The following is a 22,727-nucleotide window of genomic DNA, read 5'->3' on the forward strand; positions in this document are numbered from 1 at the left end:
AGTTTGGGGTTCTTATCATTAGAAAAATGAAAAAAGGGCGTATTGGCCATACAAAGGCCCTGATAAAATAATTAAAATGGGAGGAAATGTTTTAAAATGTTCATGTGTTAAATTTCATTCAGATAAAGTGTCATTTTAAAAGATGAGATGCTTCTAAAATAAAAGCAATTAGAAGGTGTTTTGTAGTGGCATTTGGGGAGGGGGGCAGCAGGCATTGTGCTCCTTGGAGGGGGGCTCACCCTTTCATACTTTGAAAACCCCTGCTTTAAATGATTCCACGACGTCACAGCAGGAAGCAGAATTTGAGGAGTTTAACTGTTATGGAATAACCAATCAGAAGCTTTTAAAGTCATGACATCATCACCAGATCTCATCCACTCCGTTTAGACGTCTGGTTCTGATCCGTAAGCTGCAGAGCGTCAGGAACACGGTGCTTACCTCTGGAAGCTGGTCGCCTCCAGCAGAATCTTGGATCATGTTCTCTCTGCTGGGATCGGCTGCTTCCACCTGCAGAAACAGGAAACGGGTCGACCAGGAAGCTGGAAATAGGAGCTCAGGTTCAGCCAGAGCCAAAAGGATTCTGTGTTCAGCAGGTTCTGAACCAGAGAGGAAACAAGTTCTGAACTCAACAACCTGTGAACAGGACTGGCTTCAGGAAACCGAAGAAACCATCGATCAACCGCGTCCAGATCTACTCTGCTTCGTCAACAGGAAGCTCCACAAAGCTTCATGCCCAAAAGATCTGAAGGTCCAGAACTCAACATTTAGTCTGGATTAAATTCTGACCTAAAACTGAAACGTCTGTTCAGGCTAACATCCAGGCTGGCTGAAAATCCAGCCTTGTTGGATGAAGATAATTTTTCTGTCAAGCAATATCAACATCAGTAACGTGCAGTCAGGGAAAGCAGAGTCATCATGTCATCATGGAAAAATAATGTATAAAGATAAAATCATTTATTGCTATTTTCACCCTGTGGTTTGTACTATAAAGTACCTATTTTTCTGATTATTTTTTCTTCAAAATTGCTGAATTTTCGCATTTTCCCATTCAAATACTCAGAAGCGCAGCAGGTGAGGCAGCAGCAGCTGATCCTCACCTGGACTGATCAACCTCTCACTAACTGAACTGGCTGCTGTTTGGTGAGAGCATGCTCCTCCTGTCGGCACGTCGCCAATAAAATGGTTAAAAACATTTAATATATGAACTGATTTTCCATAATTTAGCTTATATATATAATGTTCAGTGTTTGTTGTCACCAACTGTGTGTGTAACGTGTTTCTGTGCTGAGCAGCGATCAGAAACCAGAGAACAGATTGGAGGTGAGGCAGGCAGTTCTCTGGCCTCATGGCAGGGGGCGCTCATGATCCCAGACATTGTGACTCCACAACTGCAGAGTAAGAGACAGAAGCAGCGAGCTAGCCGTGGAGCTAGCTATACAGTAAAGAGCAGCGATATATTTATAGTTTTCTCCTTTTACCACAACAATCACTTATTAATAATCACAAAATAAACATTAAGCCTAAAACCGAACTACTGCAACAGACTGAATGTTCTGCTCTCTGTGTGGGAAATAGTTCAGTGTTTGTTTTTGTGGCGTTGTTGTCCGTTGCTATGGCAACGAGTCTGCGCGCAGCTGCTCTGATACAGAGAGCTAGAAAGACGTGGTTTTGAGTTTTACTTTAACGGTTTTTCCCTTTGCTGTGGAGCATGAAATTAATAATATCTACATGTCCAAGTTCGATTGAGTTAACAGAATTATTCTACTGCAGCAGCGCGGCTATGATGACATGTAAAGGAAAAGTGTTTTTGCCCTCCAGCTTTGTCCTCATGCACTAATTTTCCTCATGTAAACAATAACATGCAGGAGTTTATATTTGTCTATACTATGATTAAGTCAGAGTCTCACGGACGTCACTGATCAACATCTATGAAAAGTCCAAACCTCCTACTGGATAGTCTACAGAGCTACAGTCCAAAGGTTTGAAGACAATTTTAGGACCTGGACAACACTCTAAAAGTACTGAAGACCCGGCCCATCAGTCCAGAACCACACATTAAGAAATGAACCTTGGGATAAAAACCCAGAGAGTCCAGGAGGCTGGGATCCACCAGCACCTTCCAGTCACAAGGTTTAAAGAGACTCTGTAGGACCTGGACCTGTAGAGCAGAAGGTCTGGACTTACCAGGGGTTTGCAGATTCCCAGGCGGACGGTACCAGGTGGTACCGACTTCAGCACCTCCACTGCCTCGGTCAGGGTGAGAAGGTCCAACTGGGTGTGATTAACTGATACCAGCTGGTCTCCAGGAAGCAGACCTCCATGACGCTCCGCGGACCCACCAGGAACCAGAGAGCGGATCACCATCACACAGCGACCAGGATCCAACGGGTCCTGCAGGGTCAGACATGAGACGGGTTTAATCCCGAGGCGGGATATTTTCACACCCTGAAGAACAGAATCACCCCCGGGCGGACCTCAAGTCGGGCTGAAATGGTTTCCAGGAGACTGAAAACGACCCAGCCGTTCAAAAGCTTTTCAACTCGTTAAATTAAAAGAGACCCGAACACAGGACTAGTTAAAGTCCAAACTGAAACATGGATGGATCAGGAAGTGGCCTTCTATGGTTCTGAATTACAGCTAGAACAGAACATGTATCCATGGTGACGAGTCACAGTCCAGTGGAACCAGACCAGGACCAAGTCAACCTCCCCTCCAGCAGAGGGCGCTTCAGAGTTTCTACTGCAGAAAGGAGCAGAAGAAGAAACGATGGAGAGCACTCCACACCGAGGCAAAGCTCCTCATCTGGTTCCACCAATCACAATCCGTCCGGTTCCAAAATTCCTGCTGCGATTTTCAACCCCTGGAACCAATGAACACAAACTACTTAGAGGCCCCCGGGTCGGGCCCCTGTTTCGGGCCCCAGATCAGGCCCCCGGGTCGGGCCCTCAGGTCAGCTACTGCGTCAGGATGAATCTATTAAAGCTCCACCTGAAACCCAGTTTGCTTCATCGGCTCCGGTTCTGCTGCAGTTGTGATTTTAATCAGGCGTTCCTCAGGCCTGCTCTGGGTCCTACAGGACTCAGCCTGTTTTCTGCTATATTTACTGTTCAGACTTCTGTCATCACATTCAGTCGTATTTTCATTTATACTCCATCAGCTGGACGTGTTGGACATGTTGGACGTCCTCCCGTTTGTCCTGATCAGTGATGGTCTCTCCAGTAACTCTCTGGTTTTAGACTCCAGTAAGACAGAAACTGGTTTTTGCTCCCAGTCACACGAGTCAGAACGTCAACTGGATCCTTCTGCCTGTTAGTGGAATGGAAGGAAAAACTCCAGGCGACTCGTTTGACTCGTCATCAGGCTGCGACTCACGTTGAGGCCGTTTGTGTTTCATTACAGAAACTTTTCTAAGATCAGACAGACGAGCTGCTCTGGAGGAAATCCTTCCTGCTTTAGTCTCACCTGGTCTGTTACTATAACGACCTTTGACCTGCTGGACAAATTTCACCTGCTGGAGAAATCCTTCGTTTCTGGTTTGGTATGAATGCAGAAGGCAGCAGCCAGAACAAATCCTGTCGTTCCTCCGGTTCTGTTCTCTCCACTGGTCGGTTTTAGGATCGTTGCAAAGTTCTAGTGCGGACCTGCAGAACGTCACATGGCCAGGCTGCTGGTTCTGCTGCTGGTTCTGTAGTAACTAAAAGTTCTGCTGGTTCTGTGGGTCTCCTGGCTGAACGTGTTAAAATTCGTTTATCAGTCGGAGGTTTTGGACGGATTGGACCTTCACCCTCACAGCTCTGATTTCTGACTGGAGGTTTTTAAAAAGCAAACAAAACATTTTTATTTCTGATGGTTTCGTTTTGAATAATTTAAGGATTTCACAGCGTTTGTGATTTTATGTCTGAAAATCTTTATAAACTTTACAGACTGAAGAACATCTGGAGCTGCTGCACGGCTTCACTGCAACTCATCCGACCATCATCCATCCATCATCCAACCATCATCCATCCATTATCCATCATCCAACCATCATCCAACCATCATCCAACCATCATCCATCCATCATCCAACCATCATCCAACCATCATCCATCATCCAACCATCATCCATCCATCATCCAATCATCATCCATCCATCATCCAACCATCATCCATCCATTATCCATCATCCAACCATCATCCAACCATCATCCATCCATCATCCATCCATTATCCATCCATTATCCATCATCCAACCATCATCCAACCATCATCCATCCATCATCCATCCATTATCCATCCATTATCCATCATCCAACCATCATCCATCCATCATCCAACCATCATCCATCCATTATCCATCATCCAACCATCATCCAACCATCATCCAACCATCATCCATCCATCATCCAACCATCATCCATCCATTATCCATCATCCAACCATCATCCATCCATCATCCAACCATCATCCATCCATTATCCATCATCCAACCATCATCCATCCATCATCCAACCATCATCCATCCATTATCCATCATCCAACCATCATCCATCCATCATCCAACCATCATCCATCCATTAGCCATCATCCATCCATCATCCAACCATCATCCATCCATCATTCAACCATCATCCATCCATTATCCATCATCCAACCATCATCCATCCATCATCCAACCATCATCCATCCATCATCCAACCATCATCCATCCATTATCCATCATCCAACCATCATCCATCCATCATCCAACCATCATCCATCCATTATCCAACCATCATCCATTGATCATCCAACCATCATCCATCCATCATCCAACCATCATCCATCATCCAACCATCATCCATCCCTCATCCATCCATCATCCATCCTTCATCCAACCATCATCCATCCCTCATCCAACCATCATCCATCCATCATCCAACCATCATCCATCCATTATCCATCATACACCCCTCATCCATCCATCATCCATCCCTCATCCAACCATCATCCATCCCTCATCCATCCCTCATCCATCCATCATCCAACCATCATCCGGCATCCAACCCTCATCCATCATCCAACCATCATCCATCCTTCATCCAACCATCATCCAACCCTCATCCATCCCTCATCCAACCATCATCCATCCATCATCCAACCATCATCCAGCATCCAACCCTCATCCATCATCCATCCCTCACCCAACCCTCATCCATCCATCATCCAACCATCATCCGGCATCCAATCCTCATCCATCATCCAACCATCATCCACCCCTCATCCAACCCTCATCCATCCATCATCCAACCCTCATCCATCCATCATCCATCCCTCATCCAACCATCATCCATCCCTCATCCAACCCTTATCCATCCACCATCCAACCATCATCCATCCATCATCCACCCCTCATCCAACCCTCATCCATCCATCATCCTACCATCATCCAGCATCCAACCCTCATCCATCCATCATCCAACCATCATCCATCCATCATCCATCCATTATCCATCATCCATCCATCATCCAACCATCATCCATCCATCATCCATCATCCAACCATCATCCATCCCTCATCCAACCATCATCCATCCATTATCCATCATACACCCCTCATCCAACCATCATCCATCCATCATCCATCCCTCATCCATCATCCACCCCTCATCCATCCATCATCCATCCCTCATCCATCCATCATCCATCCATCATCCAACCATCATCCAGCATCCAACCCTCATCCATCATCCATCCATCATCCAACCATCATCCGGCATCCAACCCTCATCCATCATCCAACCATCATCCATCCCTCATCCAACCATCGTCCATCCCTCATCCAACCATCATCCATCCACCTTCCAACCATCATCCATCCATCATCCACCCATCCAACCCTCATCCATCCATCATCCTACCATCATCCAGCATCCAACCCTCATCCATCCATCATCCAACCATCATCCATCCATCATCCAGCATCCAACCCTCATCCATCATCCATCCCTCACCAACCCTCATCCATCCATCATCCATCCCTCATCCAACCCTCACCCATCCATCATCCAACCATCATCCATCCATCATCCAACCATCATCCATCCCTCATCCAACCATCATCCAGCATCCAACCCTCATCCATCATCCAACCATCATCCATCCCTCATCCAACCATCATCCAACCATCATCCATCCATCATCCATCCATCATCCAACCATCATCCATCCATCATCCAACCCTCATCCAACCCTCATCCATCCCTCATCCAACCATCATCCATCCATGATCCATCATCCACCCCTCTCCCAACCATCATCCAACCATCATCCAACCATCATCCATCCATCATCCAACCCTCATCCATCCATCATCCATCCCTCATCCATCCCTCATCCAACCATCATCCATCCATCATCCAACCCTCATCCATCCATCATCCATCCCTCATCCACCCCTCATCCATCCCTCATCCAACCATCATCCATCCATCATCCACCCGTCATCCAACCATCATCCATCCCTCATCCAACCATCATCCATCCCTCATCCAACCATCATCCATCCATGATCCATCATCCAACCATCATCCAACCATCATCCATCCCTCATCCAACCCTCATCCAACCATCATCCATCCATCATCCAACCCTCATCCATCCATCATCCATCCCTCATCCAACCATCATCCATCCCTCATCCATCCACCATCCAACCATCATCCATCCATCATCCAGCATCCAACCCTCATCCATCCCTCACCCAACCCTCATCCATCCATCATCCATCCCTCATCCATCCCTCATCCAACCAACATCCAGCATCCAACCGTCATCCATCATCCAACCATCATCCAACCATCATCCATCCATCATCCAACCATCATCCATCATCCATCCCTCATCCAACCCTCATCCATCCATCATCCAACCATCATCCATCTCTCATCCAACCATCATCCATCCGTCATCCAACCATCATCCATCCATCATCCAGCATCCAACCCTCATCCATCATCCAACCCTCATCCATCATCCAACCATCATCCATCCATCATCCATCCCTCATCCAACCATCATCCATCCATCATCCAACCCTCATCCATCCATCATCCACCCCTCATCCATCCGTCATCCATCCCTCATCCAACCATCATCCATCCATCATCCACCCCTCATCCAACCATCATCCATCCCTCATCCAACCCTCATCCATCCACCATCCATCCATCATCCGACCATCATCCGACCATCATCCAGAATCCAACCCTCATCCATCCATCATCCAACCATCATCCATCCATCATCCAACCATCATCCAGCATCCAACCCTCATCCATCATCCAACCATCATCCAGCATCCAACCCTCATCCATCATCCAACCATCATCCAACCATCATCCATCCATCATCCACCATCATCCATCCCTCATCCAACCCTCATCCATCCATCATCCAACCATCATCCATCCATCATCCAACCATCATCCATCATCCATCTCTCATCCAACCATCATCCATCCCTCATCCAACCATCATCCATCCATCATCCAGCATCCAACCCTCATCCATCATCCAACCCTCATCCATCATCCAACCATCATCCATCCCTCATCCATCATCCAACCCTCATCCATCATCCAACCATCATCCATCCCTCATCCATCCATCATCCATCCCTCCACCTTGTCGAACGTTTTTATTCTGGGAATTTCCAGACTTGGTTCAGAAGTTTTCTACCAGTTCCTCTCCAGATTTTCTCCAAATCTTCTGAGAGCGGTGCTGATGTTGGGACCCGACCCGACCCGCCAGAACCCGCCTCCTCCCCCCAGCAGAATTCAGAAGTCGATTCAGTGAATCCCAGCGGCGCTGCCAGCGCGGAGCGAGCCGCTGCCATGCCAAGTTTCAGGCTGGCAGAAGAAAGAGTGGGTATTTTTAGCCGCAGCAGGGCGGCTGCAGGTGGAGAGCGGCGGAGTCAGGGCCTCCTCCTACGGGAAGCTGAGGAGAAACAAAGGAGTCAGGGGAGCGGAGGAAGAGGAGAGGAAGCTCCTCCTGAACCTTCAGCCTCCAGAGTTTCACTAAAACTGACAAGTTTGGAAGGAAACTGAGCGAACAGCAGAGAGGAACCGGATCCAGTACTGCATGGATGCACCGTGACCCCACCGTGACCCCGTTGGTACCGATTCCTTTCCAACAGATCCAGGTGAAAGACTTCATGCTGCAGGGCTGGCTCGGCGCTGGCGTGCCGGTGCCGTGGGCCCGGTCTCACCTGGTAGTCCAGCAGGCTGAAGCCCAGGCCTCGGTCCGTCTCCTTCTGCAGCTCCACCTCGCTGACCTCCGGACCCCACAGGGCCAGCTCGCCTTCATCCTCCTCCTCTTCCTCCAGGCTGGAGTCCTCGCTCCTCGTCAGCTCCTCCACAGGAGAACCCTGCTGCTGACAGACAGAACCAACTGGATCAGGCTTCGGGTCCAGAACCAGACTGACTGCATGAGGGCGGTACCTGCTCCTCCTCTTCCTCCTCTTCCTCTCTGCGCAGCATCGACGACAGCTTCATCTCCATCTGACAGGCAAAAACAAATCATTACCTCCTAGTTCTCCGGGTCCAGAAGGATCTCACCCGTACCTCCAGAACCAGAACCAGGAGTTCTCTGGACCTGAGCTGCATCGGCGCCATCTGGATCCGTACAACTTGAGAAAAGTGGAAAACTCCTGGGAGGAACGAGGGCCGGACTCTCTCACCTCTTCGATGCTCCGATGTTCTGCTGCTGGTTGTGGTGGAACGGACGGTTCTGGTTCTGGTTCTGGTTCCGGTTCCTGGTCTGGGATCAGGAGTCGGCAGCAAACCAGAGTGAACGGAGGGGGAACCTCTTTGAGGAAGGACACGGCTTCCCGCCGGGACTTCCCGTACAGCTGGACGCCGTTGACCTTCACAGAACAGAACCGTCAATTGGGTCAGCGGGTCGGGTCGGGTCGGGTCAGCGGGGCTGGTCGGGTCAGCGGGTCGGGTCGGGTCAGCAGGTCGGGTCGGGTCAATCGGGTCTGGTCGTCCGGTCCATCGCTCAGGGTTTGAAAACTGGCCAGACTTTAAAGGTGTGACCCGGTTCTAAGCGGATGTTTCTCCGGTCAGTACCGGTCCGGCGGTTAGATGAAGAACTGAAGCGTTCCCGTCCCAGAACCTTGTGGAACTCCGTCATTCCCACTGGCGATGCGTTCGGGCGCTGAACGGATAAACGGGGCAGCTTCAGAACCGTCAGTAGTTCATCCTGAAAGCGGGAAGTTTTACCTCCAGCAGTTCATCCTCAGGCCTCAGCACGCCGTGTCTGTCCACGGGGCCCCCAGGGGCCACAGAGGAGACGTAGTGGTGGCCGTCGAAGGAGTCCAGCTCCACGCCCAGACGCAGGATGTGAATGGGCAGCAGCTGCAGAGACACAGAGGGTCAGCAGGAGCTGCGGCTGCGTGACCGGCAGCCAGAATGCGACGCTGCACCTTGGAGGATTTCTGCAGCTCTGCATCGTCTTGGATCACGGGATCCAGGTTCACCACCTGACAGGAAACCGGAAACAGGAAGCACAGTCAAAAGTGCAGCAGAACCGGATCAGCTGCTGGGTTCTGGACTCACCAGGACGAGGTACTGAGGTCCCAGAGCCGCCTCCCACTTGGCCCGTAGTTCTGCATCAGACGCTGCAACACACAGAGCAGGCTGAGTCTGGGCTCTGCTGCAGGAACACTGGAAATGCATGGTGACCTTTGACCCAGACCAAAACAACTGAGAGGTTACGATTGTTCTCTGACAGAACCAGACGGAACCTCTGCATGATCTAAACACACAGAGGAACCAGAACCAGGTCTGGGCGGGTGGAGAGAAGAACAGACGGCCACATGGCGTTCCGGGTTCCCGCTTGCTGCAGTGAAAGCGCCGCAGTAAGCAGCAAGTGTTGGCCGGCGTTAGTTTAATGACCGAGACGAGAGTAGGACAGATGAGAGCTCAGCAGCAGAGCGACAGTCTGTCTGCAGGCTGGAAGCGGATTAGGAAGCGGACGGACTCCGGGATGGAACGCTGGGACGTTCTCCTCAGGTCCAGGTGTTAGTCAGAGCCGGCTGATTAAATTAGCATTGCTAACCCGCTTCCAGCCGGTGAATTAATGCTCCTGTTGGGCTGAATCAGAGCAGCAATACATCCCAGAGGGACGGGCGTCTGCCGCACTATTCAGAAAGAGAAACTCAGAGTGGAGTTGGGGGGCCGAGGCTTGCAAACAGGAAGTTGTTCTGTTAAATTCCATTTATTAAGCTGTTCCGGCTAAAAATAAGAAGAATTATTAAGCCGGATTGAAAGTGTCTGTGTTGCTCTGAGCTTTTCACTAGCCGAGCAGATTGATTCCTTAAAGATCGGTTTATAGAAAATAGGTTTATAGTTTGTGCATTTAAAGCCGGACCAATCACACCGTTGGCGTCTCTGTGCTGCTGCTGCTTTATCTCTGAAGTTTACCTCAGCTCAGATCTCAGGCCTCCTTTCACTCAAACTGGACTCAGGCTGACCTGTATGGATATTTACATCAACTTCCTGTGAGGAATCAAGTTTCTTTCCAGAGGTTTTGATCAAGGTCAGAGTTTAAACCGCCGTGTTAGCTCTGGTTGCGCAGCTCAATGAACCGCAGGAATAACTTGTAGTCGCTTTCTGAGGAGCGAAGAGAATGATTTATCTTTGTGAACAAAGAATTATGCGGCATTTCCATCTCTACACGCTGCCCATACTAAAGAGTTAATGTGGAAAATATCTGAAACTCTCGTCCCATAAACTCCAGCAACCAAAACAGTTTCTGTGTTTTAAAAACTCAACAGACAGAAATGTTAGAGCTGCTAAAGAAACATTAGAAACATTCAATTTAATCTCAGTTTGTTGCTCATCTCTGCTCAGTGCAGCAGATTGAACTCATCCTGCAGGGCCGGTCCAAGGCTGCATGAGGCCTGGGGCAGAATCTGACCTAGGGGCCCCTCTTGCTGCTAAAACCATCAGCACCTCTAACAGCTTCTGTGTTGGATTTAATCTGGGAGACAGAGAGTAGATTAACTGGCCAAACCAAAAACAATCAGTTATAATTACAGTTTATTCATTTGTTTTTGAGAACAAACAGCTCAAACTCACAGCATCGGATTGTTGCTATGGTAACAAAACAATCTAACTATGAAGATTGTTGTTTGAACTTTTACAAAGTAAACTTGCCAGCTCCTTAAAATCTTACATTTAAATGTTAAACAATTTAAAATCTTTGAATTTATGTTGAAACCATTAAATCAAATTCTGCAGCTTTGATAAACAAATGTTGAATTTTATATCTGGGTTCAAATATTAGCCTTTATGGGGCCCCTCATTCTACGCCATGCTTTGTGGGCATCCTCCCAGTCTCACCTCTGTTCAGTTGGGCCACGTTGGGATATGTCACTTCCTGTTTCATCATCACGATGGATCCAGATGCTGACAAACGACCTTTGACCTCCAGGTTCCTCCTCTGAGACCCCCTGGTCGAGGCCCGCTCCACTGAAACAGACAGGACAGAAAACCATGAAGGACTTACTGGTGCCTAGAACAACCTGGAACAACCTGGGACCTTTTTCATCAGTTGGTTCCAACCAGGAAACCAAACCTGCTAGAACCTCAGAACCGACCTGAAGGTCACATGACCAGAACCTGTCCCATCAGGCTGACGGACTCACACTGAGAAACGTCTTTTGTTCTTCCAGAACTTTCTGCTGTCGGCTCTGTATCGGTTCCTAAGCTGGACCTGAACCGTTCCGCTGACCTCTGACCAGCGGAGGCGCTGAATACAGAAGCGGCTCTACTGGTCAGATAACGGCAGAACTCTGCAGCTCTGAACACAGCAGGAGATAACAGCTCTTCCTCGGTCCGTGGGCTGACTGGACCGGACCGGACCGGACCGGTCGGCGCCGACCAGAACAAACGACCCGAAACCCAAAACATTAATCTCTACAGACACTGCAGCAGGAAGAGGAGGAGGAGAAAGAGCTGCACATTCTGCAGATTACAGCCAGGAACAGATTCATCAGACAAAGGTTCTAATAAGGTCCGCCCGACCAGAACCAGAGCAGAACCAGAACCAGAGCAGTCTAGCTCATAGTCACTATGAATGTAAATGATGATTTTTCTCACGACAGGCGTCCATCACTAACCCCAGAACCGACCGCAGCGGTTCAGCTGTTAGTCACATGACCCGTTGGAGGCAGGACTTCCCGGAACGCCCTCCTACCATTATCCAGGGATCTTTCCGGGCCTTGGGCTTTCTTCCGGACCAGAGTCAGAACCACAGTCTGACCCGTCTGCTTCATCACCTCCAGAACCTCCTGGTTGGTCATTCCATGGAGACTGACGTTGTCCAGCTGATGGAGAGACAAGACGGAGAGGGAAACCTGATGGGTCAAAGGTTCTGATGGGTCAAAGAACCATCCCCACCAGAATCCGTCTCAAACAGAACCGGTCAGGAACTCACAGCCAGGAGGCGGTCATGGACCCGGATGTTTCCGCTCTGGTCCGCGGCGCTGCCAGGAACCACGTGTTTCACAAACACACCCACTGCATCTGAGCACAGGAAGATGACATCAGAGCGCTTCCTGTTCTCATCTGGACCAGGACCGGTTCCAGGACCGGTTCCGGTTCCCCGCCCACCTTGGCTGGTCATTGGATTGAAGCCGATGATGGAGATGCCGAGGCTCTGGCCGTTCTTCTTGGTGAGAGGAACTTCATGAATCTCGTATCCCTCCAGGTTGGGCTGAAACCAGAACCAGAACCAAGTAAAGTGGGTCAAACAGTTTCACTTCGTCATGACAACCATTTGAACTGAAGGCTCACCGTCTTGCTGGGCCGGCGCTGCGGCGGGAGTACAGGAGAACCTGGAGGTAAGGACGTAACGGGGGCGGAGTCAGGAAGTGGAGGAGGTACATTAACGAAGGGGGCGGAGTCAGGAGGCGCAGCCGGGGCGGCGGTCGCCTGTCCTCGGGGGTCCCTGGCGATCAGCATGGTCACATGACCGCCGCAGGCTTGCAGAACCTTGACGACCTGGTCGCTGGTGAGGCCGTTGGTGGGCGTCGACCCGATGCGGAGGATGTGGTCACCTGTGCGGAGGCGCCCGTCCTAATTGGACAACGGGAGAGAACCCGATCAGCTCGTTGTTTTGGTTCGACCTCAGGAAGAGGAAGCGGACTCACCCTGTCGGCTACGCTGTCGGGGATCAGAGTTCGGACGACCACTCCGCTCGTCTTCCCGCCAACAATCCCAAAGCCCAAACCGGATCCATCATTGGAGAGCTGGATCTCCTCCACATGACCCCAGAGGTCCTGCAAGAAAGGATCCGGAACAGGAACAGGATCAAGATCAGGATCCGGCTCCGGATCAGGATCCTGATCAAGACCCGGATCTGGACCCGGATCAGGATCAGGATCAGGATCCAGACTCTGCAGCTCCAGGTTTCATCAGCAAAACCCCAAAAACTCAAATCTGGAGGGATTGCAGACGGAACCAGGAAGTAAATAATCTGTAAATATGGAAAATCTTGATGACTCATCACTATTCCTGAGATCTGATTGGCTGCTGGCTGCACCTGAGCAGCAACCGCTGGAAGGTGTTTAAAGTACACACACACACAGCAGGCCGCTGTTCCGGTTCTGGTTACAGCCCTGACCCGATCCAGCAGCTCCGCCTCGCAGTAACAATCCTTCCCTTCATTCCAGAGCCGACGCTCCGCTTCCCGACACAAGGTCACAGTTTTCCCAGGAACTGATCCGTTACCGACCGGTACCGACCCGACGGAACCAGCAGCAGCTTTCTGGGTCAGAACTCCAGATAGACCCGGGTCAGATCTAGCCAACTGCTGAGCCCAGACCATCACCCCTCCACCGCCGTTCTGAACGCTGACAGCAGCAGGTGGCGCTGTAAGGGAGAAGAGTCATGACCTTTAACCTTTAGCCGCGGCTGAGCCATTTGGTTCCAGTCATACCTCTGATGAAACCGGGTCAAAGCAGACCCGCATGGTCCAGTTGATTAAGACCAGTGGTTCTGAACCGCTCCCTGCTGAGGGGAACCAGAACCAGAACCTGGACCATCATCAGCACCCAGTGGAGATGTGGGTCCAGCTCCACAGAACCCAGCAGGTTCTCCAGGTCCGGACCGACCCAGTCGGTCCTCGTGGAGCAGAACCGAGCTATCGAACCCAGTCCAACAGGGCACAGGAAGCGGAGTCAGACCCGAGAGCTGATTCTGTTTTTGCACTTAAACTACAGGTCCTGTGATAATCAATGACTGATAATCAATGACTGATAATCAATGACTGATAATCAATGACTGATAATTAGACAGAAATGGAGGAAAAAGGTGAATGAATTTCTTTTTATATTTTTACTTTTATAAACATGCGATTATATTTTAGTTATTTTTATTGGTTTTGTTTCATTTTCGTAAAAGCAAAACCCTTCAAAACGAGTCCTCCAGAACCACGAGTCCTCCAGAACCACACTGCCCCTCTTGTCTGGTTCCGTTGGACCTGGGCCAGGTTCTGCATACCGGGCCCCTGACCCACCTGCCGCTCCATTCATGTCCCGCTCAGATTGAGGTCGTGTTTACAGGAACCGCGGGCAGAACTGGGCCGGACACCGTGACCCGACCCAGGACTGGGCAAGAAGATGCAATAAAATGATCCGTTTGCAGAAAGCTGCATCACCATGGCAACTTGGAGGACATGGCGTCTCTGCATGAGATGCTGACCCTTGACCCCTCCATGCAGGAGGTCACAGAGCTGGTTTTGTCTCTGGAGAACATACGGATGTTTTCAGGGGTCAAAGTTCAACAGATTTCAGCTCTAGATTATTATTCTCAGTGAGATTAGATCAACCCTGACTGACCTCACCAGAACCGGGTCGAGGTTCTGGTACCAGCAGCCTGACAGAACCACAACCAGGAGGTTCCAGACAGCTGCCCCCAGACCCTCTGGTTGCCCCCAGACCCTCTGGTTGCCCCCAAGCCTCCTGGTTGCCCCCAGGCCTCCTGGTTGCCCCCAGGCCTCCTGGTTGCCCCCAGGCCCCCTGGTTGCCCCCAAAACCGTAGAGTTGCCCTGAAGTGGGTCTGGGCGATGGCCAGCAGTGACTGAGAAATGATTTCCTGAATTCGATCCTCCTCAGACTGCCAGCAGCACGCTAACTTCATTTCCTCTCAGGTCATAAAAATGAAGCGAGTCAAAGTCAGCAGCATCATAGATCCTCACAGACAGGAGGTCTCACTCTGTCGCAGAAATGTGGCCTTAAAGTCACCTCCAGGTGTGACGGGGCGCCTCCTACCAAACTCGCTTCGGTTCTGGGCATGAGCCGGAACGACCAACACAGCAACTGACAGAACCCCCTCACCTGACCAGCAGAACCCGGTAGAACTCATTAGAACCCATCATGTCTCAGTAGAACCCAGCTCCATTCCACTGACCGTGCCGACCGGCCCTTCAGCTGGAACTCCTGGTGCGACCCGGTCCCGGGCCACCACTAGCTCCACGGTCTCGCCTGGCTGCTGCAGCAAGCTCAGGACCGCCTGGTGGTTCCGGCCCGGTTCCAGACGACTGCCGTTGATCACCAGGATCTGGTCCTGCTCCTGAAGACGCCCGTCCCTGCAACAGAACCCGGGTCAGAACCAACCAGAACCGCTCCGTGGGTCCGGGTGTGCCTCACCGGTCGGCGATTCCTCCCGGCTGGATGTGTTTGACGAACACGCCGTGGCCGCCGCTTCCTGCCGGGTTCAGCCCGACCACGCTGAACCCCAGGCCCCCTGAAGCGGGCCGGGTCAGAACGATCGGCTCGATCCGGCGGCCCTGCGAATAGAACCGGCTCAGTCCCGTGGCACACGTCGCCGTGACGACGACAACACCTCCGAGGCCACGCCTACCTTCGCAGCCTCCTGGATCCACTGCTGCAGGCGCTCCGTCGGGGGCGGAGCCTGAAGGGAGAGAGGCGACGAGCCATTGGTCAGGACGGAGGAGGGGGCGGAGCTCATAATCAGCTGACCGCGTCTGGAGAAACTGAAGTCACTGCGAGCGTCAGGAGGCAAGCTGTCGATCTGGGGGGTGGAGGGGAGGAAGAGGAAGGAGGAAGAAGAGGAAGGAGGCTGTCAGGTTCAGGTTTCATTAAATACTGATTTTCATCTTTTCCTGTTCTGGTGGATCCTGGCCGGTGGGATGGATGGTTGGATGTTTCCTGAGGCGTTCAGGGCCCTTTTCAGGAAGTGCAGCACTGAGCTGCATCAGGACAGCGAGGAGCTAGAAACGAGGTGTGGGGGCGGGGTAGATTGGGTGGGGGTAGACTGGGTGGGGGTAGATTGGGTGGGGGTAGACTGGGTGGGGGTAGAAGCAGAGGAAGGTTTGGAAGAGGAGCATCGATTTCCCCGCGGCGCTGCGGGTCCAGAGGCTGATGTATGGACGACCTCTCCTCTCTCGTTGTGAGGCGTATCAGTCTGCGGCTGATTGGGGCCAGGCTGACGGCGCGGGACCCGGCCGAGGCCGGGCCGTTACTCAGGCAGGACATTACTAGTCCGTGCCTCCGTCGCCGCGGTGACCTTCGCAGCACTTAGAGTATGAAGGCGCTCGCTGCGGCTGCATTACCTTAATTTGGCTGCAGGTTGTTTATTGTGAAGGCGGCGCGGCAGGGGAATACAGAGCAGGGCCGGTCACATGACCAGGGGGCGGGGCTACACCTGCCACAGTCCAGGAGGAGGTCCTGATCCAACTGGAAACACACCAGAGTCAGACCAGCAGAACCAGCAAACCCGGCTGCTGAGATCAGAACCAAAGTCCAAATGGAAAACAGCTGGAAAATAAAACCCTGGAAGTTCCTACTCTGAGTGGGGGCCTGAAGTAATCGTGGCGACCGTTGACCCCGTTATCTGAACTTGAGGGGGCGCAGTGATTACTCAAGCAAATCGTCCAATCAGAGACCAGACCAGATGCTGATATTGTCGTCCACAGGTCTGGTCCCTCTGAGCCAATCAGATTGCAACAGGGTCACTTTAAGGATTTTAGGATTCTGATTGGCTGAGCCAGCAAGAAGCCAGGCTGCAGCTCAAGACATCCTCACAGGCCACAGGCCCCGCCCCTTTTCTCCAGCTGGTAGGTGGGGCTTAGCTTCAGACCAGCCGGGATGGAGGTCCAAAAGAATCACTGTGGTCCCTGAAGGCCACATGACCACTGGGTCCAAAGCCCAGAAGCCAGTGGGCGGAGCTTCAACTGATCTAGTGCTTCCTGATTGGTCTGAAGTGGAAGAAGCAGAGCGGGCCAATCAGAGGCCCATGATGTGAATAAACATAAACAGAACCTGGTTCTGTTCCAGGTTCTGTTCCCGGTTCCGGCCGTTTCTCACCTGCTGCTGCAGCTGGCGAACGGAGTGCTGCAGCGTCAGGACGCGGCCGAACAGCGGGCTCTGCAGCGCCCCCTTCAGGCTGCCCAGGGCGGCGCTCAGGCTCCACTCCTCCCTCTGGACCAGCCGGTTCTGGAGCCGGTCCAGAGCAGCCAGAACCTGCTGGCGCTCCGCCGACGACACTGAAACAGAGAGAGCGGCAGGACTCGACAGAACCGATGAGCTGACATGAGAAACAGGATCGGAACCAGAACCGGAACTCACCTACGGGGACGTTGTCCAACATGGCCGTCCTGGATCCGGGCGGCACGCAGAGTCACCGGACCGACCAGAACCTGGAGCCACAGGGAGGAATCGGGTCAGACGGAAATACTCAGGTTCTGATCTATAAACCGGGTCAGAACCATCACCAGGCTGAACAGCTACCTGCGCATGCGCACTGCGAGTCTGACAGTTTCTGTGTTCAGGTGGTAAATCTGCAGGTAAGAGTCCAAACTGAACCGAACCGGGTTTACCTGTAAGACTGATGACCCAGTTCACAGAAAAGAACTTCGCAGAGCCGGACCGGGTCACACACCTGAGCTCACCTGGGAGGAACCAGGAAGTGAGACAGCGCGGTTCCGATGGGCGCGGTTCGGCAGTTTAATGAGCTAAAGCCAGAACCGTCCAGGTTCTGAAGGCACGGAACGGTTCCGAGAGGTCCAGCTGGACTTCCTGCATGTGAGGCAGGTGCGCCAAACTTCCCTGACAGGTGAGAGAAAACCTGCTGAAACTGGTTTAAACGGCCGAACCTGAACGCAGCTTCGTTCAGCGGGAGGAGAACCATGAGGTTCTGTTCAGCCGAACCCACCCACTCACTCAGAACCGACCAACCCGAACTGACCCAGTCCGGCCGAAGCTAAACTGCTAACTCAGCTGGGCTGTCCGGACCAGAACCAGAACTCACCTTTTGGCTTTCCAACCGAACCGAACCGAACCTCCTACAGCCGCTGAGTCCACACTCGGTCGCAGAACCATCCGGAACTGGGACAGGACTCACTTTAACTGGACCCAGTTCGGCACCAAAATCGCTGTGATGATGCCTTTAGGTACCGCCGGAAATAACAAAGCTGCTGCGGTTGATTTTAGTAGAGATGGAATGGTCAGAGGGTTCGGTTCGGTTCGGTACTTATCGATAACCCTCTGCTGGTTCTACACCGACTGCTTCCTGTTCGTGTCTGAGTTCAATTAAAAAAGTGTTTATTTGTTTAAAACAAAGTTTATAATTCTGGAAGTTTAAAAAAATGTAAATAGTGATGATGATGATGATGAAATAGCTGGAAACAAATGATCGTTTAGTTAGAATGACTGTAGTTCAGATATTTTCGGATTATTAAGCAAATAAATGTTTTAAATATAAAAAAATCCAAAGTTTTAGTAAATAAAATAGAGTAATAAGTAAAATAGTAAAATACATTTCTTAGATTACATTTCTAGTAAAATTTTGTTTTTATATAAAAAGTAAATAAAACTTAATACAAAAATAGATTTGCATTTTTCAAATATATCAAAATACACTAAGTGTACATTTGTTTGTTTGCAAATAAAAGACAAATTAAAGCTGAAAAGGAAAAACAGCTGTTTTAGAAATTCACGTTTGAACCAAATATAACACTTAATTGTGGTAATAAAAAATAGTAATAATAACAATAAAAGCTATCATCCAGTAGGTTCGAGTTAAAGTTCGGCTGGCAGGAGGAGGGGCAGGACGGGCTGCACCTGAACGCGTCGTTCGGCCAGAATGATGCGTTCATGTTCAGTCTGTGCTTCTTGTTCCGTCTGCTAAGAACTGCAGCACAACTTGAACCGTGTTCTCGCCATTTCCATCCTCTTCAGCCGAACCTTTAACCGGTTCTGGGTCCAGGTCCGATTCTGGTCCTCTCTGTGGGTTGAACGACCGGTTCTGAAGCGTTTGGGTTTGCTGAGAACAAAGTTTTATTTTAAAAGTTCATATAATTCAGAATCACCGAGAACCTGAGGTTTAATCTCATCTCAGAGCTCCGATGGCCCTCCGTCCTCAGGACCCTGAAGGCAACAAGCCGTCACGTGATGGTTGGCTCATCATGGCGGCTCCCTTCGGACGGTTGCTACTCCTGACGCTCTTGCTGTTCTGCTGCGGTTCTGGTTCTGGTCTCAAAGCGACTGAGGCTGAAGAGGCGGAGGACTGCCGACACCTGAGGCTGGGACAATATCCTTCAGTCACGTGACGCTGCTTCCGGAAGGAGCCCTTAGCTTAGCTTAGCCTGCTGTTTATCTGATAAGAGTCTGTAGTTCTACGGTAGTTTAACGACCTGCTGAATAACTCGGTTCGGATGTTAACATGGTTTAAATATTACAACATCCTGAAGGTTTTAAAACGTCTAAAGTTCAATTTTGGATTCAAGAAGCTGCTTAACTCTTAATTATTCATAATTAGTTTGATATTTTTTGTTCATTACTTACTGTAATTACATTTTAATTTATTGTAATCTTTGTTTTCCCTAATATAGTTGCTATTCTCGTTTTTTTCATTATACTTATTATCAAGAAATTCAACAAAAAATATTTACCATGAATTTGATTAATATTTTTCTTTCACCTTTTTATACAGAACAATTTTATACATAAACACAATTTCACTTTTGACTGTTATATCATTGTTTTGATCATTTAATCTGTTATTTTATTGATCCATTAGCAGCTCGTTTTGTTTTCTAAATTACATTTTAGTAAATTTGTAACCCTGAACCCGCATGGGTCCAGTTCTGGTTCCAGTTCAGTAAAGCTGTAAGGTTCTGGTTCCTTGACCCGGTCACGTATCTGTGCAGAGACCCGAAGATCGATGAATCCACGCAGGAACCGGAGAACTGCCGGGACGGCGTGGCGTTCGGTGAGTCCGCTCCATTCGGACCTGGTTCTGGTCCGCTTGGTTCTGGTTCTGGACCTCAGTAGTAAATGTAAATAACAGTAGAAAGGAGATGTTTGGACCCGTCTGGTTCTGATGGTTTGATCGACTGAAGATGAGGAGAGAAGTGGCAGTCAGAACCAGAACCGGTCAGAACCTGTGTCTGTCTCTGCAGTGGACTGTCTGCCCGCTCCAAACGTCACCTGCCGGCTGTCCAACGGAACCGAGGTCCGGTTCAGCGGAGACGAGGTTGGCTTCAACAGAACTGTCGCCTGCAGGAACGTGTGAGTGTTTCCGGACCGAGCCAGAACTTTATACTCACCGTCCGATTCTGGACAGTGATAAACCGGGTCGGTTCTGGACTGGATGAGGATCAAATGCTGTGTTTCCTATCAGGACCGGATATTCCTACAAGGTTGCCGTGGCGCTGTCTCTGTTCCTGGGCTGGCTGGGAGCGGACCGGTTCTACCTGGGATACCCGGCCCTCGGTACACACACACACACCCCCAGAGAGAGAGAGACACACACACAGAGACACACACACACACAGAGACACAGACACACACACAGAGACACCCCCACACACAGACACACACACACAGAGAGAGAGAGACACACACACAGACACACACACACACAGAGACACAGACACACAGAGACACACACACACACAGAGACACACACACACACAGAGACACACACACACACACACACACACACACACACACAGAGACACAGACACACACACACATTTTCGGGTCCCAAACTAACTAAACTGTTTTAGTCTTAATTTGTTTCCATGGTAATTTCTCTAAAAAAGTTGAAGCTTTTTATTATTTACATTTTATAGTTTCTGATCATTAATAATTATTGTTGATTTTTCTTACAGGTGTTTTATTTGCTATATTTATCTTTTTTAGTTTGTTTTTCTAGTTCATTTATTTTATTTTTGGAGTTTAAATATTAACTATATTGATATTTCATTTATCTAAAATTTGATGTTTTATTCATGTAATTATTTTTTTCTATTTTTATCAGTATAAAAAAAGTAATATTTTAATTTTATTTTCTGTCATATTTATTTTTAATCATATTTTGCCTTTAATTACTAATTAGTAATGTTTGTTGATAAACGGGTCGGTGGTTCTGACCCGGCAGGCGGTTCTGTGTTTTAGGTCTGCTGAAGTTCTGCACCGTGGGATTCTGTGGGATCGGGACTCTGATCGACTTCATCCTGATCGCCATGCAGGTAAGTCCAGGAGCAGGACCAGAACCAGCACCAGAACCAGACCCCTGACTGCAGCCTGTGTTCTGCAGATGGTGGGCCCGGCGGACGGGTCCAGTTACATCGTGGATTTCTACGGCGCCCGGCTGACCCGGCTCTCCATCACCAACGAGACGTTCAGGAAGCCTCACCTGGCGCTCTGATCGCAGCCGGACCGGGCCGTGAGTCCAGAACTCTTGAGGCGTCAGAACCGAATGCGAGGGGCGGAGCCTTCGGGTTCCCTCCAGCCAGAGTCTGCCCGGTAACAGGTGATGCTTTGTTTCTGCAGGCGCAGCCTTCGGGTGAAAGAGGAGCAATTGCGTCTTCATCACCCGTCACATTCCTGGAGGACCGATCCGGGTGTCCCCTCCATGTCTTCTATGTCCTCCATGTCTTCTATGTCCATCATGTTCTCCATGTCCCCTCCATGTCTTCTATGTCCTCCATGTCTTCTATGTCCATCATGTCCTCCATGTCCCCTCCATGTCCCTATTCAGAGGTTTTTCTGCTGTTTAAGTTATTAAATTTGAAATAAATCATTCTGAGTTGATCTGCGTCTCGTCTTTGATTGGTTTGGGTCTCGGTCGGGTCAGTGAGGTTCTGGAAGGAAACTCAGAATCACCAGAAGTTCATCTTGAGTCCATCAGAACAGAACTGGTACCTGCTTTAAGTTCTGCTCAGAGCTCCAGGATGATCAGTCTGGATGAATCTAAACGCTCAGAAACCAGCAGATCAATCTGATCTCTGATCAATGGCTCCATGTTCTCCATCAGAGCCAAAGCTCCTCAGGTAGCGGCTCACCTTGATGCAGCTACTGATATACCTGGGATTGTCTCCACACCTGATCACCTTCAATAATCAAACTGTTTGATCAGCCCTGGTTTCTCTCTAGTGAGAATAAATAGATGCATTCAGACGATGAGTTTCATCTTTATGAGACACAAACTGAGCAACATGATTATTTACATTGAGGTTTTCACATCCTCTATTTCTCTTTTCTTTATTTTGTGTGTGTGTGTGTGTGTGTGTTAGGTTATTGCAGGGGTGGGCAACTCCAGGCCTGGAGGGCCGGTTCCTGAACTTTTAGATGTATCTCTACTTCAACACACTTGAGTCAAATAATGAGGTCGTTAGCAGGACTCTGGAGAACCTGAGTTTTCTTAGGAGGAGATTCAACTGTTGGACCAG

General features: G+C 50.0%; 2 protein-coding genes across 14 annotated transcripts in view; one reads left to right on the forward strand and one right to left on the reverse strand.

Annotated features, from left to right (window-relative positions):
- The window catches only part of patj (PATJ crumbs cell polarity complex component), a 49,828-nt gene extending 31,492 nt beyond the window's left edge, over nucleotides 1-18,336 (reverse strand). For 6 of the 10 annotated variants that reach the window (XM_032572075.1, XM_032572078.1, XM_032572072.1 and 3 more), the window contains exons 1-20: nucleotides 18,299-18,336; nucleotides 17,617-17,687; nucleotides 17,356-17,534; nucleotides 15,890-16,060; nucleotides 15,676-15,815; nucleotides 15,437-15,614; nucleotides 13,177-13,305; nucleotides 12,821-13,102; nucleotides 12,638-12,740; nucleotides 12,462-12,550; nucleotides 12,222-12,351; nucleotides 11,366-11,494; nucleotides 9,578-9,639; nucleotides 9,445-9,501; nucleotides 9,242-9,376; nucleotides 8,698-8,883; nucleotides 8,459-8,518; nucleotides 8,227-8,391; nucleotides 2,185-2,391; nucleotides 439-507 (exon numbers count right to left, since the gene is read on the reverse strand). In XM_032572075.1, coding sequence (XP_032427966.1) covers nucleotides 439-507; nucleotides 2,185-2,391; nucleotides 8,227-8,391; nucleotides 8,459-8,518; nucleotides 8,698-8,883; nucleotides 9,242-9,376; nucleotides 9,445-9,501; nucleotides 9,578-9,639; nucleotides 11,366-11,494; nucleotides 12,222-12,351; nucleotides 12,462-12,550; nucleotides 12,638-12,740; nucleotides 12,821-13,102; nucleotides 13,177-13,305; nucleotides 15,437-15,614; nucleotides 15,676-15,815; nucleotides 15,890-16,060; nucleotides 17,356-17,534; nucleotides 17,617-17,638 — 2,493 coding nt within the window. In that variant the 5' untranslated portion in view covers nucleotides 17,639-17,687; nucleotides 18,299-18,336. The remainder of the gene's footprint in view (nucleotides 1-438; nucleotides 508-2,184; nucleotides 2,392-8,226; nucleotides 8,392-8,458; nucleotides 8,519-8,697; nucleotides 8,884-9,241; nucleotides 9,377-9,444; nucleotides 9,502-9,577; nucleotides 9,640-11,365; nucleotides 11,495-12,221; nucleotides 12,352-12,461; nucleotides 12,551-12,637; nucleotides 12,741-12,820; nucleotides 13,103-13,176; nucleotides 13,306-15,436; nucleotides 15,615-15,675; nucleotides 15,816-15,889; nucleotides 16,061-17,355; nucleotides 17,535-17,616; nucleotides 17,688-18,298) is intronic. The other 4 variants (XM_032572076.1, XM_032572074.1, XM_032572077.1 and 1 more) reach the window with 4 other exon arrangements.
- On the forward strand, nucleotides 17,687-22,004 carry tm2d1 (TM2 domain containing 1). 4 transcript variants are annotated; one of them, XM_032572203.1, is made up of 8 exons: nucleotides 17,687-17,834; nucleotides 19,388-19,579; nucleotides 20,187-20,260; nucleotides 20,451-20,559; nucleotides 20,672-20,763; nucleotides 21,451-21,524; nucleotides 21,593-21,721; nucleotides 21,829-22,004. In XM_032572203.1, the coding sequence occupies exons 2-7, from the start codon at nucleotides 19,395-19,397 to the stop codon at nucleotides 21,701-21,703; spliced, it is 645 nt and encodes a 214-aa protein (XP_032428094.1). In that variant the 5' UTR covers nucleotides 17,687-17,834; nucleotides 19,388-19,394; the 3' UTR covers nucleotides 21,704-21,721; nucleotides 21,829-22,004. The 4 variants fall into 4 exon arrangements, with proteins under 4 accessions (XP_032428094.1, XP_032428093.1, XP_032428092.1 ...); XM_032572202.1 differs by lacking the exon at nucleotides 17,687-17,834 and adding an exon at nucleotides 17,957-18,072; XM_032572201.1 differs by lacking the exon at nucleotides 17,687-17,834 and adding an exon at nucleotides 17,988-18,103.
- Nucleotides 22,005-22,727: the final 723 nt, after the last annotated feature.

The sequence above is a fragment of the Xiphophorus hellerii genome, chromosome 9, assembly GCF_003331165.1.
Source record: "Xiphophorus hellerii strain 12219 chromosome 9, Xiphophorus_hellerii-4.1, whole genome shotgun sequence".
Lineage (NCBI taxonomy): Eukaryota > Metazoa > Chordata > Actinopteri > Cyprinodontiformes > Poeciliidae > Xiphophorus > Xiphophorus hellerii.

Excerpts from the sequence above, each read along its gene's own strand:
- tm2d1 (XM_032572200.1), top strand. Across the intron at positions 19,580-20,186 it reads CGACACCTGAGGCTGGGACA|GTATCTGTGCAGAGACCCGA; the intron begins ATATCCTTCAGT and ends TGACCCGGTCAC. Across the intron at positions 20,764-21,450 it reads CCTGGGATACCCGGCCCTCG|GTCTGCTGAAGTTCTGCACC; the intron begins GTACACACACAC and ends TCTGTGTTTTAG.